Raw genomic sequence first — 13,380 nt, 5'->3', positions numbered from 1 at the left:
ACATCGGGCTCTCTGCTCAGCAGGGAGCCTGCTTCCCCCTCTCTCTCTGCCTGCCTCTCTGCCTACTTGTGATCTCTCTCAATCAAGTAAATAAATTAAAAAAATTAAAAAAAATAAAAGAAAAAGGATTAGGGAAGAAAGCAGTCCTTCCCTGCAATATTCTCTATATTCATCTTCTTTACCAAAAGTTAAGTGTTCTCGGGACGCCTGGGTGGCTCAGTCCAGTAAGCGCCCGCCTTCGGCTCAGGCGTGCTGGTTTGGAGACCTTAATCAGGCTCCCCGCTCAGCAGACCTCCCTCTGTTCATGCTCTCTTTCTCCCTATCAAATAAATAAATAAAATCTAAAAAAATAAAATAAAACAAAATTGAGTGTTCCAGTCCCCTATGGGCGTAGGATTGTACTGGTGAGCTGAGGGACTGCAAGTCGTTGAAGAACAAGGGTAAGAAGACCTCTTTGCAGGTGCCCAAGCTGTCCCGCTGGCCTTCTGGCTCCTTGGCCGCTTCTTTAACATAAATAATGCATATATATACATACATAAGCAAGCAAGTTACCCTGTCGCTTGTGGTGACTTTTTTCTCCCCCCCCAAATTACAAACTAGTGCATTGGTCTGGCAGTGGGACAGACTGTTGGAAATAGGGACTTCTCCAAATAACCGGCCGTTACCGTTCTCAGAAGTTGCCAGCAAATGCTGGAACCTCCTTGGGGGTGCGGGGGGAAGGTCTGGTCTTGGCCCCATTCTGCGAGGGTCCCACGCTGCCAGGGGGTTGAGCAGGTCTCGCGGCACCCGGCCGCCCTTCGCGGTAGCCGGTGCGGTGCCTCGCGGAGAGCTCGGGGCCGGAGCCGGGAGACCCCCGCCGCCTTCCCAGCCGGCCCCAGGGACGAGCCCAGCGGTGCGGAGAGGTGGGAGGCTGGAGCCTGCTGAGGTCATTTCCTGTGCCTCTCCCCGAGCCGCCCGAGGAGCCGCGCCGCCGCTCGGCCTTTAAGGAGCGGGCGGGGAGGAGGGAGCGCGGCGCGGCACGGCGTTGAATGGGGTGCCGCGAGGCCCGTCTCGGCTTTGTGCGGCCAGCCCGCCGGCACCCCGCCCGGCCCCTGCCCCGCCTCGCCTCTCCCCGCCCCGCCCCCCGCGACCCCTGCAGCCGCGAAGCGGAGACCCGGCGGCTGCCGCGGAGTCTGGCTAGAAGGACGCAAGGTCAGCGGCGGCCGCGCGCGGAGGGCGCCCGGGGGCCGGGTGGGCGGCGAGAGCGCGGGTGAGCCGGCGGGAGGTGAGCGGCCGCGCGCGCCCCGCGGGCACGGACGGGCTCGGGGGCTGTGAGGCGGTCGGGAGGGCTTTAGTGGGGCGGAGAGGACGCGGTCTCTCCGGCCGCGGGGCGAATCCGGAGCAGGTGCCTCCCCACCTGGCGCCGGGGGCGCTGGCCTCCGCGGTTGGGCACCGGGGACCGGCAGCGCGCGGCGAGGAGTCGCCTTCCCCCCGGAGGAGCGGGAGTTTGGGACCGGCTGGAGCCAGTTGCCCCCGGGAAGGGCCCTGGGGCGCGCTTGCAGGCTTTCCTCCGCCTTGCCCGGACTCTCGCTGGCTGTCCCCGCTCCCGCTCGCCTCTCCGCCTGGCTCAGGTAATCTCTTCTGGGATTTCTCGGCGGTTCTTTTACGGATTCTGCTGGGTCAGGCTCGGCTCCTAGAGGCAGGTCAGCCAAGCAGAAAAGAAAACAAGTTGGGCACTGAGTGACAGGCAGGGGCTTTGTGTCCTAGGAGCCTTAGAGAGGACTCTGTCACCAGGGAGCCTTAATGGGGGTGACACAGGCCGTGAAGACCCGCACTTGGGCGTAGAATCCGCTCCCTGTTGGGTTTCTCCCTGCCAGGGCGTCTCTATAATCTTCTATTTTGAGTCCATCTCATAAAACCCTTTTGGACAGAGCCTTCGTTCCAGGTAAAACTTACACTTGGAAGATCGCTTTAATAACGATTTCATTGGAAAAGTCGTGGGTTCCTTCCTCAGGCTTTTTGGACTGTCTTCTCTGCCTGACTCTGTGTGTGGTAATGTCACTGACACTTTATAGAACTTCGGTTCTAGTGTTTCTGCTCGTTATTATCCCCATTTTACAAAGGAGGAAACAGACTCAGGAAAAAATTGTGATTTACCCAAGGTCATATAGATAAAAAGTGGAAGAGGCAAAACTCAAACCCAAGCCTCCTAAATTCCAATGTGGGGTCCACGGTCAGCTTCCATCCCATAGGCTCCTGAGGGGACCTGCTTAGAGCTGGGTGACGGCGGTGGCCCGCCAGTGTGGTCTCAAACTGACAGCTGAGTTGAGAAAACGTGGTGCCCCCTCCCCTCTTCAGAAGTCAGCAGCTAGGGGGAAGAAATATGTACCCCCTACTTGGCTCCCCAGGGTGCACTCCTCATTCCTATTCCCTTCTCTCTGCGAGGCTGTGTATCCATGTGGGGAACTCTGGGCTCCTTATGGTTTCAAGAGTGCTTTATACGTGCTGGTTTAAGGTGTGAGGATTCCCTCACTCCTGATCGGGGAGAGGTCCTAGCAGGCTGGCGGTTGAGTCACCATCCTGCATTCTGTGATAACCCCGCTGAGCTCTCTCTCCCTTCTGGCAAATTCAAAACCGACCTCCTCCATGGGGGAATAGGCACTGATTGCTTGCTAGAGTATGAATTCCAGTAGTCTTGGGGAAGGCGATTTGGACTATTTGGTCATTTAAAAATGTGTATCGCTTAGGACTTTATCCTTCAAATACACTCTGAGGCATGTGAAATGACATATGTTTGTTGCAGCATTGTTTGTTTTAGCAGAAGGTTTCAAACAACCCAAATGTCTGTCAGTAAGGGACTCTTAAATAAAATCATGTAATACCTACACCACAGAATACGACACAGCTGTTAAAAAGCATGGAGGGGAGGGGCGCCTGGGTGGCTCAGTAGGTTAAGCCTCTGATTTCGGCTCAGATCATGATCTCAGGGTCCTGGGATAGAGGCCCACATTGAACTCTGCTCAGCGGGGGGCCTGCTCCCCCCCCACCCTGCCTGCCTCTCTGCCTGCTTGTGATCTCTCTCTCTCTCTCAATCTGTGTCAAATAAATAAATAAATAAATAATTTTTAAAAAGCATGGAGGGGAGACGGGTCAGGTGTGTATGCGGATACAGGAATTCGGTTATAGGTGAAGTACAGTGTGTATGTGTAAACACCATTTGTGTTTGTGTATGTGCTTGCAACATATGTTTGAATGCTTGTGTCTGCACTGGATATCTCTGAAAGACGTAAAACCCCGTAAACAGTTACCTCTGGGGAAAACTGTGGCTGAGGTACAGGGGTGGGAGGAAGCCTTTGTAACTTATACTCTTTTGTTCAGTATTCAAAAATAAAGAGATAATGGGGTGCCTGGGTGGCTCAGTCCTTAAGCGTCTGCCTTTGGCTCAGCTCATAATACCAGGGTCTTGGGATCAAGCCCGGCATCAGGCTCCTGCTCAGTGGGAAGTCTGCTTCTCTCTCTCCCACTCCCCCTACTTGTGTTCCCTCTCTCTCTGTGTCAAATAAATAAATTAAATTTAAAAAAAAAAAAAAAGAAAGAAAGAAAGAAAGAAAGAAAAGAATTTTTAAAGATCCCTTGATCTTTCTGAGGCAGATCTGGTAGTGAACACATCTGTGGGCCACATCTTCCTAGTATGTCCACACTGGTGGTTTGCCTTTTCATTGTGAATGAAGCTATCATTGAGTGCCCAGCTTCTGTAATATCTCCCGTAATTCTCAATAAATAAATAAACAAACCTAGTATTTATTTAAAAATTTAAAAATTTTTAAATTGCCATTTAAAAAAAAGATTTGTTTATTCATTTGAGAGAGAGGGAGCCTCTCTCTCAAATGCATGTGGGGGGAGGGGCAGAGGGCGAGAATCTCAGATGAGAGCCCAGATGGTTGTGGGGCTCAGTCTCACAACCCATGAGATCATGACCTGAGTGGAATCCAAGAGTCAGACGCTTAACCGGCTAAATTACCCAAGTGCCCCTGAACTTGCCATTCTTGAAGGTCAAAAGAATGGTTAAATGTTGATAACTTCATGTGATTGAACCTAATATTATTGCCCTCCTTTTCAAATATCATTGCTCTCAATTTCAAAATGGCGCTGAGGCTCAGAGAGGTTAAGCAGATGGTTTAATTTAAGGTCACAAGATTAAGGGCCAGAGCCAGTACTCAAACCCAGGCTTGCTTGGTGCTGGAAGGGGGAATCTTAACTACTACACTCTGCTGTTCCTCTGTACTGGTTTTGTTCTTAAAGGGTGCTATTCCTGTTTGTCCTAGTCCCCTCTGGTATTTAGATCCCCGAAGGCTGGAACTTGCTCACCTTTTCCTGTCTCTTCCAACATTGTGAAATGTGCCACTCAGCCTCCAAGAGTAAAATGCATATTGTTGGCTTGATCATATGACAAGGTACGGGCAGATGTGCCCTGTGTCCACTCACCCACCCCCAGCTCCATCCTCAGAAAGGGGTCACAAAGCTCTTCCCTTCCCACAGTTGGGCAGGTGGTCAGCCTAGTGTAGCACTGTTAGAAGATGGTGGTGGCCCATCACTAGTGAGTGGAAATCACAAAAGGTGCTCACACTCAGGTAGTGAACCGTAGTGAGGGGACACGGGAGCGCTCAGTGGAAACTGTACCCAGAACAGAGTCCATGTTCCCTTGGGAAGCCTCCTGCAGTGACCTCTGACCTCTTCCATTTAAGGTCTTGTGTTGGCTTGTCCTCTTTGTAGGAAAGTTCCAGGATATACACTGTTGTTGACCTGAGCCTTGCAAACCATGAGATCTTTATTCATCTTTATGTTCCTGACTTTGCACGTAGGAATCACTTCACAAAAAGTTGGTTGAATTACATTTAATCTCAGCATCTTGTCAATTTCTGGTCAAATCCCTATGCTTGCCAAAGTCATCCCAGGTCAAGTCTGTGTTTTCTCTGATACTGGCCCAGAGTCTGAGGTCACCTAATGACTCCCTGTGGCCTCTTCATCACCCTTCCGGCACACAGCTCCTGCCTCTGAGGCATTCTCCACCACGCTCCCTGGCTACGTCATTCCAGGATGCCGGAGGACTTAGGGAGTTCCAAAGCAGGGCCTCAGGCTGTGCGGTCATTTGTCACCTGCTAAACAGTTTAGTGCTCTGGGCACTAGAAGAAATCAAGAGAAGTGGGTTTCACAAGAGTGACTAGGAGCTGATCCTTGTAGCTTGCCGGGGGAGGGCCCATGGGGTCTCACTGTACTGTTCTCCCTAGTTCTTGTATATATATGAAGCTTTCCAGAATAAAAAATGAACAGTTGTATTGGGTTTTGTCCCTTCTCTCATTTCTGTCCCATCTGTTTTGCCATTGTGTTGTGTTAGGCTAGCCATGAGACTCCACCACCGCCACTGAAGCTTGTGCATGTTCTGTGTGTTGGGAGATCGGGATTCTTGGCCCCACTCTGATTCTCCTTAGCTCTGTGTCTTAAGTCACAGATGTGATAGGATTTCTCATCTGTTCTTTGTGAATAATATTTCTTGTCCTACATCACAGGGATACTGAGAGGATACAGAGAGAAATCACACCTTCATGGTGCTTTGAAAAGTTAGCCATTCTGTAAATTATTTTCTGCTCATCTTTGCACATCTTTACTGGAGGTACAAGTGCAAGGTGACTTAGCAGGTGAAGTTCAACGTAGTGGTATTTTGCCTTAACCTCTAATGTTTTATAGCTGCTGCGGCAACCACCTACTTCTGTTGGAAGAGCCTCTGGGGCACGTGCTTGGCAGCAGGCCCCTTGCTCCAGTTCCCTTTTGAAAGCCCATAGCTCTTCTCACATGCTGAGGCACGCCTAGCACAGGTCCAGCCCCCTTACCACATTCCCAGGGCGAGGGAGAGGCTTCAGCAGAGCACTTCATCTGTTCAGAAGTGTGATGTCATAAGCTGCTTGATTGGGACAGGACTCCCTGCAGGCTGGGTATAATTTCAACTCTCAGGGCTAGGCAGAGGACAGTGATGTCTTTTATTTCCAGAGCTCCTGGAGATTTTGTCCACTGTCCCCATGGAATCAGAGCTGCAGCTTTGACAGCCAGTTAAGAGGGAATTAAAATTCACCAAACCCATTCAGTGGCACGCAAGGATTAAGTTTCCCCTGCCGCTTGGTTTTACCTGGGTGTTGTTACCGCTGATTCTTAGCCCTGAGCTAGGCTGCAAGACTTCCAGGTCCTACTTTCAGATCTGCCACACTTTTTTTTTTTTTTTTTTTTTAAATATGAGGAAAAGCAAAATCCCTTTGAAGGACAAAGCAAATCAAACACCATGAGGCCTCCCGGCCTTCTCTGGAGGCCCCACAAGGTTCTGTTTTGTCTTTTCAGCTGCGATCTTAGCTCAGAGAAGGTCATGTTTTGTTTTTGTCTTTTGTCTTCCTGCCCGTTCCAGTCGGTCCCAGTCTTTTGAGGTGGGAATTGCTGGGAGATCACAATGTCGGGATTGTTCAGCAGGACAGTCCCCGGAGAGCAGGACTGAGGTCACATGTCTAGCGTTCTGAGCTGCCCAGAACCCAAAGACTTAGACCCTAGACCCGTCAGTGTATACTTGTGGGGCTTCTCTACAGGTCCACTGGCCCTGTATTTTATTTATTTTTATTTTTTTATTTTTTAAAGATTTTATTTATTTATTTGAGAGAGAGACAGTGAGAGAGAGCATGAGCGAGGAGAAGGTCAGAAAGCGAAGCAGACTCCCCATGGAGCTGGGAGCCTGATGTGGGACTCGATCCCAGGACTCCAGGATCACGCCCTGAGCCGAAGGCAGTCGTCCAACCAACTGCGCCACCCAGGCGTCCCTGGCCGTGTATTTTAAATGAAAAGTCAGGACACATGATACATGTCTACGCTTATGAAGGTTATGGTGTCACAATGTGTGAGACCAGGATGCCCTGGAAAACCTTGAATATAGGTTCACCTCACTGCCAAGGATGCTGAAAGATCCCATAAAATATTTTTCTCATTATTCACAATCCAGTTCATTCTTTGTAAAATCAGAATTCTTTCCAGTTTTTAGATGGGTAAAAAGCACAGTTGCTCAGAGTAGGGACTTTGGAACAAGAATCCCAGCCCCACTACTGACTAGCTCTAGAACTCTCTGTGTAGCTTCTTAATTCCTCAGTGACCTCCTGCGTAAGTGTGGACAATGCCCGTACCTTGTTTTATGTATTGTCATGAGGATTAAAGAGGCCACACATGATAAATAAATGATAGCTATTTGTAGTATGGTAAAAGATACTTACAAAAGTCAAATGTGATAGTTGGAAGAAGGAAGGATGGAGGGGGAAGGGAGGGAGGAAGGGAAGAAAGAAGATTAAAAAAAGAAGTCAAATGTGAGGCAGTTAACCTCTGGAGGACAGGCTCACTGGTCACCAGGGTTGTGTTAGCAGCAGTGCAGGAGGTGACTGGGTTTTCCCAGGTCATGTGGCTCCTGAAGAAGGGAAAAGGAATTAAAAAAAAAAAAAACAAAAACCAAAAAACTAAATTTTTATTACGGAAAATTCTAGGCATTCATTCAAGCAGAGAAACCAGTATAAAGAACTCCAGATGCCCATCACCTAACTTCAAAACTTACCAGCAATTTGATAAATCTTATTTCATGTATCTCCTCCCCAAACCACTGCTAGCCCCCTACTATGAAGTGTTTTAAAGCACATATCCCAGACGTTATATCATTTCACATTTACGTCATTTATATGTATATGATCTCAAGGTCCTGGGATCCAGCCCCATATGGGGCTCCCTGCTCAGCGGGAAGGCTGCTTCCCCTTTCCTTCTGCCTTCAGCTCCCCTTGCTTGTGTACTCTCTTGCTCTCACTCTTTCTCTGTCAAATAAATAAAATCCTTTTTTTTTTTTTTTTTAAGATTATTTATTTATTTGACAGAGATCGCAAGTAGGCAGAGAGGCAGGCAGAGAGAGAGGAGGAAGTAGGCTCTCTGCTCGGCAGGGGCTCGATCCCAGGACCCTGGGATCATGACCTGAGCCGAAGGCAGAGGCCTTAACCCACCGAGCCACCCAGGCGCCCCTAAATAAAATCTTTTTAAAAATAAGTATTTGTTGCTTGGATACATTTTTGTTAAATGGATAATTGAATGAAAAACAAATGAGACCCTACTTTCTACTGACCAGGGGGTTGCCTGGGTGGCTCATCTGGTTAAGTGTCTGCCTTAAGTTAGACTCAGGGCATGATCCCAGGGTCCTGTTTCTTCCTCGCCTGCTGCTCCCCCTGTTTGTGCTCTGGTGTCTCTCTCTCTCTCTGACAAATAAATAAATAAAATCTTTAAATAAAAATGAGACGAGGTTCGCCTTACAGTTTCTCAGACTTTGTGATTCCCTGAGTTTGCTTAGCTCGCTTACGATGGAATGGGACACACTGAGCCAAGAAAAGTGGCTGTGGCAATGACTCAGTCACCTCCCCAGCTCTGTTTTCTCTGCCCTCCTCCTCACACACTTCCTTATCTTCTCTTGCTGTACTGGTTCCCAGGCATCCCTGGAATAGCCAGAAGTTGACTCCATCATGGCGGAACTCAAGGTGGAGACCCGTGCCAGCGTGGACTGGCAGAAGCGCTGCCTGGCCCTGGAAACCCAGCTCTTCCGGTTCCGCCTGCAGGCCAGCAAGATCAGGGAGCTGCTTGCTGACAAGGTGAGTCCTGGAGAGCTAACCAACCTCCCTGCAGAGGTCAATGTCAGACAGGGCCAGAGTTAGAGAAGGAGAGTTGGGGAAGGTGAACTTTCTGCTACTGCTTCTTTTTTTGAAGTATTAATTAATTTTTAATTGAAGTATATTTGACATGTAACATTATATAATTTAAGGTGTACCACATATTAATCTGATACATTTGTATATTATAATAAGGTTGCCTTTGTAGTGGTAATTAGTATTTCTATCCTGTTATGTAATTGTTATTTCTTTTTAGTGGTTGGAATAATGAAGTTCCAGTTTCCTAGCAAATTTGATGATTAGAATGCAACATTATTGCCTATATTCACCATACTGTGTATTATATCCCTAGGGCTTATTTACTACTCATTGCAGAAAGGTGAACTTTTAATGAGATACTTTGCACACCTGCAAAATGAAACCCGGAGTACTTTTTTTTTTAAGTCCAAAATCAGAGCAGCTTACTAAGCTGTCGTCTTGCATTCTTTCCTGCTCCAGAGAAGTGACAGAAATCTTCTCGGCCCTCCATAACCTCTTGGGACAACTGTGGCTATAGTGGAGGTTCTATTATTCCCTTAATATTTCTTCTTCAGTGTGGGAAAGGAAGAGGGAGGAGTTTTTTTGTAATCTTCTTAGGGTAGAAGAGGGGAAAGCCACACCCTGCTGTCACCCTCTACTAAGCATAGGAGCTGTGGAGGGCAGCCTGGTTTCCTGGAGGTGAAGACACAGGTTTTGGAGCCAGTACCACCTACAACTTACTGGCTGTGTGACCCTGGCAAGTCCCTTCACCTCTAAGGCAGGTACACAAATGTCTGCCTTGCAGTTATTTTGAGAATTGTGTCAGGTCACATATATAAAGGTTCTGGCATGGAATAGGTCTTAAACGGGAATGATTATTATCTTTATAGGCTTGGGTGGTCTGGTCTGGGAAACTGACCATCATTTGTAATATTTCTCTGGGAAGATGCATTCTAAATAGCTGACTTTCAGAAACGCTTTGGAGTATAACCTAAGAGAGTAGAGACCTGTACTAAAGGGGAAAAAATTATATATTATATATATAATTATATATTATATATAATATATCATAATATAATATATTAATTGTATATTAATTGAATCAACTCTCTTCTAGTTTTGTTTGCATCATCCATCTGTGTAGCCAACCCTTTCTTTCATATGGCAAAAGTAAAACTCAGTCCACCCCTCTCCAAGGAATTTCCAATTCTGATTAGTATAGCCTGAGGAAATGGCCAGTTTTACTGATAGCTCCACAAGCTGGCATTTGGGAAGACAACCTATTGACATTACCTCTGCATTTCCACTGCCGAGGATAGTAGCACTGGTTCAGCCTAAATAAGAACTTGTGAACTTTGGGTCTGTTGGCAGTGCTGTCTTCAAGTTCAGGCTTTGCAAAACAGAGACCGGCTGTGTTCCTGTGGCTGTGGTTCAGGTACTAAGAGAAAGGGTAGAATTAAGGCCACCTCGGGAAAAGGGAAGCCAGCCTTAAATAGTGGTTCTCAAAGGATGGTCCTGGGGCCACCCATGCCAGAAACAGGGAGTGCTTATTAAGCTTGTACATTCCTGGATGCCCCCTCGCCCAGTTCTCCTGGTCCAAATCTCCTGGGGGTGCCACTCATAATGTGCATGTTTAACAAGCTCCCAGAAATTAGTTTCATAAAGTTTGAGAACCTTGCCTTAGGAAGGTTACTGGGGAAGGTGTGGGAGGGGAGGAGAGGGTAAGTAAGGGTCTCCTAGCTGGTTTAAAACACATCTCAGAGGGAAAAAATGTCTGTTCCTAGTGACAGGGACCACAAAATAACCTTTAAAAAAAGACAACTGTGAAGAATGAAGAGGGAAAACCCAATGGTACTCAGCTTGGGCAGCTCAGTAGATGGGCTCTGTGACTGGCCTCCCTGTAGTGATGAGAGGTTTGGGGTTTAATCTGTGGAGATAGAGATGAGGTCTGGCCCTTTGGAAGCTGGAGCTTAAACTGAAACTTTTACCGTAAAGTGAGGACTATCAAAGTTTTTTGCTCTAAGTTAAAAGGTAGACAAGGAAAAGAAAATCATCTGCCAACACAGGGAGATGACTGAACAGCTCCTTAGCCAAGGCTCGGGGCAGAAAAAAACAAAAGATAGCCAAAGAAAAGTATTCCTGGAGAGTGTGATGATGGTACTGGTTTAGCATTAGGATTTATACTCTTTGTGTGCATTAAGAACCCTGAGTTCTGGGCCAGTGATACCCATCGGAGACCTCGTAGGAACAGACAGAGAACCTCTCTGGAGAAACAAGACCTCAACCCAAATCACACAGGATCCTCATGTTATCCCATAATAAACCCATAGTAAAGATGCGTATATGATCCTAAATGACTAAATGCTTGAGAAAATAATCTGTCCTGAGTTAGAGTCTGCAGACACAACTAGATCCCACAGGAACTTGGAATAAGGAACTGTTGGCAAGATACCATAAAATAAATGAGTTCAAATTATTGAAGAGGTAATGAAATGATTGAGCATGTGAGACAAGAACAAGTCACTATCCAAAAAGATCAGGTAGACTGGAAGAAGAACCAAATAGAACTGCTGGATACAAAAGATGTCTTCACTGCAATTAAATTTTCAACGGTTGAATTAAACATCCAATGAGGCACCATGGAGATGAGCTTATAGAGTGGGAAGATGCGCCGAATGCAAGAAACCATCCGGAATGCAGCACAGAGAGAGAAAGGCCCAGAGGCTGAGACCTGGATGCTTGGATGACAGGATCCTATAAGGTACCTGAAGTGGAGGACAGGACAAAGGAGAGACATTACTTGGAGAGATAATGGTGTAAAAATTCCCCAACTTGATGAAGGTTGTACAGCCTCAGACTTGTGCAGCAGAACGAAACTGGGCAGTATGCATTTCTTAAAAATCTGCTGACCGTATTAGCTAGATTGTAGGGTGGCTGCCATAAGAAAGAACCCAAAAACATGACGGCTTAAAACCAGCAGCTGTTTATTTCCTTCTCGTGTAACCTTGCCGACATGAGCAGTATCGTCCTGGGGTGGTGTCTGCTGCATGGTTGAAGAGGGTGTCCGTGATGGCCACATTCCAGCCTCTTCCCTTTACGCGTATGACCTGGAGCTTCTATTCATCGCTTCTGCTCATATCCCATTGGCCAAAATTTATTCTCATGGTCCTTCCCAGGTGCAGGGAAGATAGGAAAGTGCAGTCATTATTCTGGATAATGATGTGCTCTGTTCAAAGTTGGAGGCTTTATTTTGTGTGAGAAAGAAGAGGAAAACAAATCCTGGGGATCAAGGAGGAGTCACTAGCCTGGAATTTAAGTCTAGAATGATGATGATAATAGAGTCTATAACTTTCAAATCAGTAGCGTAGGGAAATAGAATAAAGTCTATTAAATCTAGACCAGGAAGGAAAAACAAGAGTATTAAAAAAAAAAAAAGAGTAAATAAAAGGCAGAAAATGCGACAGGAGAAATAAATCCAAATGTATCAGTCATAGGAGACATATATAAGAATGTCTTGTCACATACAAGAATGTAGTGTTGCTGTATGAAAAATTGGAAATATCCTAAACCTCTATCAACAGGGAAGTGGATAAACATACTGAGGGTATTTGTAGGATGGAATGCTACATTGCAGGTAGAAATGAATTGTGTGAGCTACGTGCTTAAATCTCAAACACCAGCACTGACCAAAAAAGATCCGGAGGACGTGTAGAGAACAATTTGGCTTATATGAAGTTTTAAAACCTACAGGACAGTCTCTCTATTGATTAGGGGTCTATGCAAATAAGATAAAATGTAAATACAACCAAGCCTGGGGTTGATGCTAGAAGTGAAATCCAAGAGTAGACTGGGGCCTTCGCCTCTCTGTAGTGGCCCATTTCTTATGTCAGAAGCAGAGACAACAGAAAGTAAGATCTGATAAAGCTGAATGGTGGATATGTGGTTTAAAATATTATTCTCCATGTGTTTCCTGAAACATTTCATAATAAAAAAATGTCTTACAGTGCCTTCCTCCCCTGTTCCCCAGGGTCCTTAAACACATCAGTAAACACACTTTCTCCCTCCACAACCTCTTGGGTGTAAGTAGGTTGAACTTTTTTAAGATTGGCCCCATCTCCTCTTCTAGGCTGCCTTTGATTGTCATGTAGCTGGAATGCCCTCCCATGAAAAGGTTGGGGGCTCAGACTGTGACTTGGGTAAAGAAAGGGGACACATGTAGACACAGGGCAGAAGAGGCTGGGGTGCCAGGGAAGAGGATAGAGGAAGACATCTTGACTAGGGATCATAGGCTGGGAGAATTGAGGAAGAGTACCAGGACAGTAGCCCAACACCAGACCTCTTGGCAGGAAACGTTAAAAGCCATAAACACCACGTTGCTCAATGTCAGGGCTGGGCCTGTCACCTGCAATCATCCCCAAACCCACAGGACAGGTTCAACAGTTCACTTAAAGATTTTCCCCCATGCGTCAAGGTAAGTTTCAGATCACGGGAGGAGATGACTCAGGTTTCTCAGGAGAGCTGGTACTGGGGCCATGCCCAGGTTTGGTCTCCGTCGCTTCTCCTAGAACTTACTAGTTAATCATCACCAGTACCCCCCTATACCGGCTAAGCCAGGTCAGCTCTCTGGGTCCCTCTGGCCAGCCCTCTCGGCCACAGCTCGTGGGGA

General features: G+C 47.1%; 1 protein-coding gene across 4 annotated transcripts in view; it reads left to right on the top strand.

The window, feature by feature from the left end:
* Window positions 1-1,100: 1,100 nt before the first annotated feature.
* PLEKHH1 (pleckstrin homology, MyTH4 and FERM domain containing H1) overlaps window positions 1,101-13,380 on the top strand; it is a 49,843-nt gene continuing 37,563 nt past the window's right edge. Inside the window, exons 1-2 of one of the 4 annotated variants that reach the window (XM_044231863.1) lie at window positions 1,101-1,191; window positions 8,520-8,678. In XM_044231863.1, the coding sequence (XP_044087798.1) occupies window positions 8,553-8,678 (126 nt within the window). In that variant the 5' untranslated portion in view covers window positions 1,101-1,191; window positions 8,520-8,552. Of the gene's footprint in view, window positions 1,192-1,213; window positions 1,265-1,589; window positions 1,611-8,519; window positions 8,679-13,380 lie in introns of those variants that run through there. The other 3 variants (XM_044231864.1, XM_044231865.1, XM_044231866.1) reach the window with 3 other exon arrangements.

Source organism: Neovison vison, chromosome 13 (assembly GCF_020171115.1).
Source record: "Neovison vison isolate M4711 chromosome 13, ASM_NN_V1, whole genome shotgun sequence".
Lineage (NCBI taxonomy): Eukaryota > Metazoa > Chordata > Mammalia > Carnivora > Mustelidae > Neogale > Neogale vison.
This window is presented reverse-complemented; position numbering and strand designations above follow the sequence as displayed.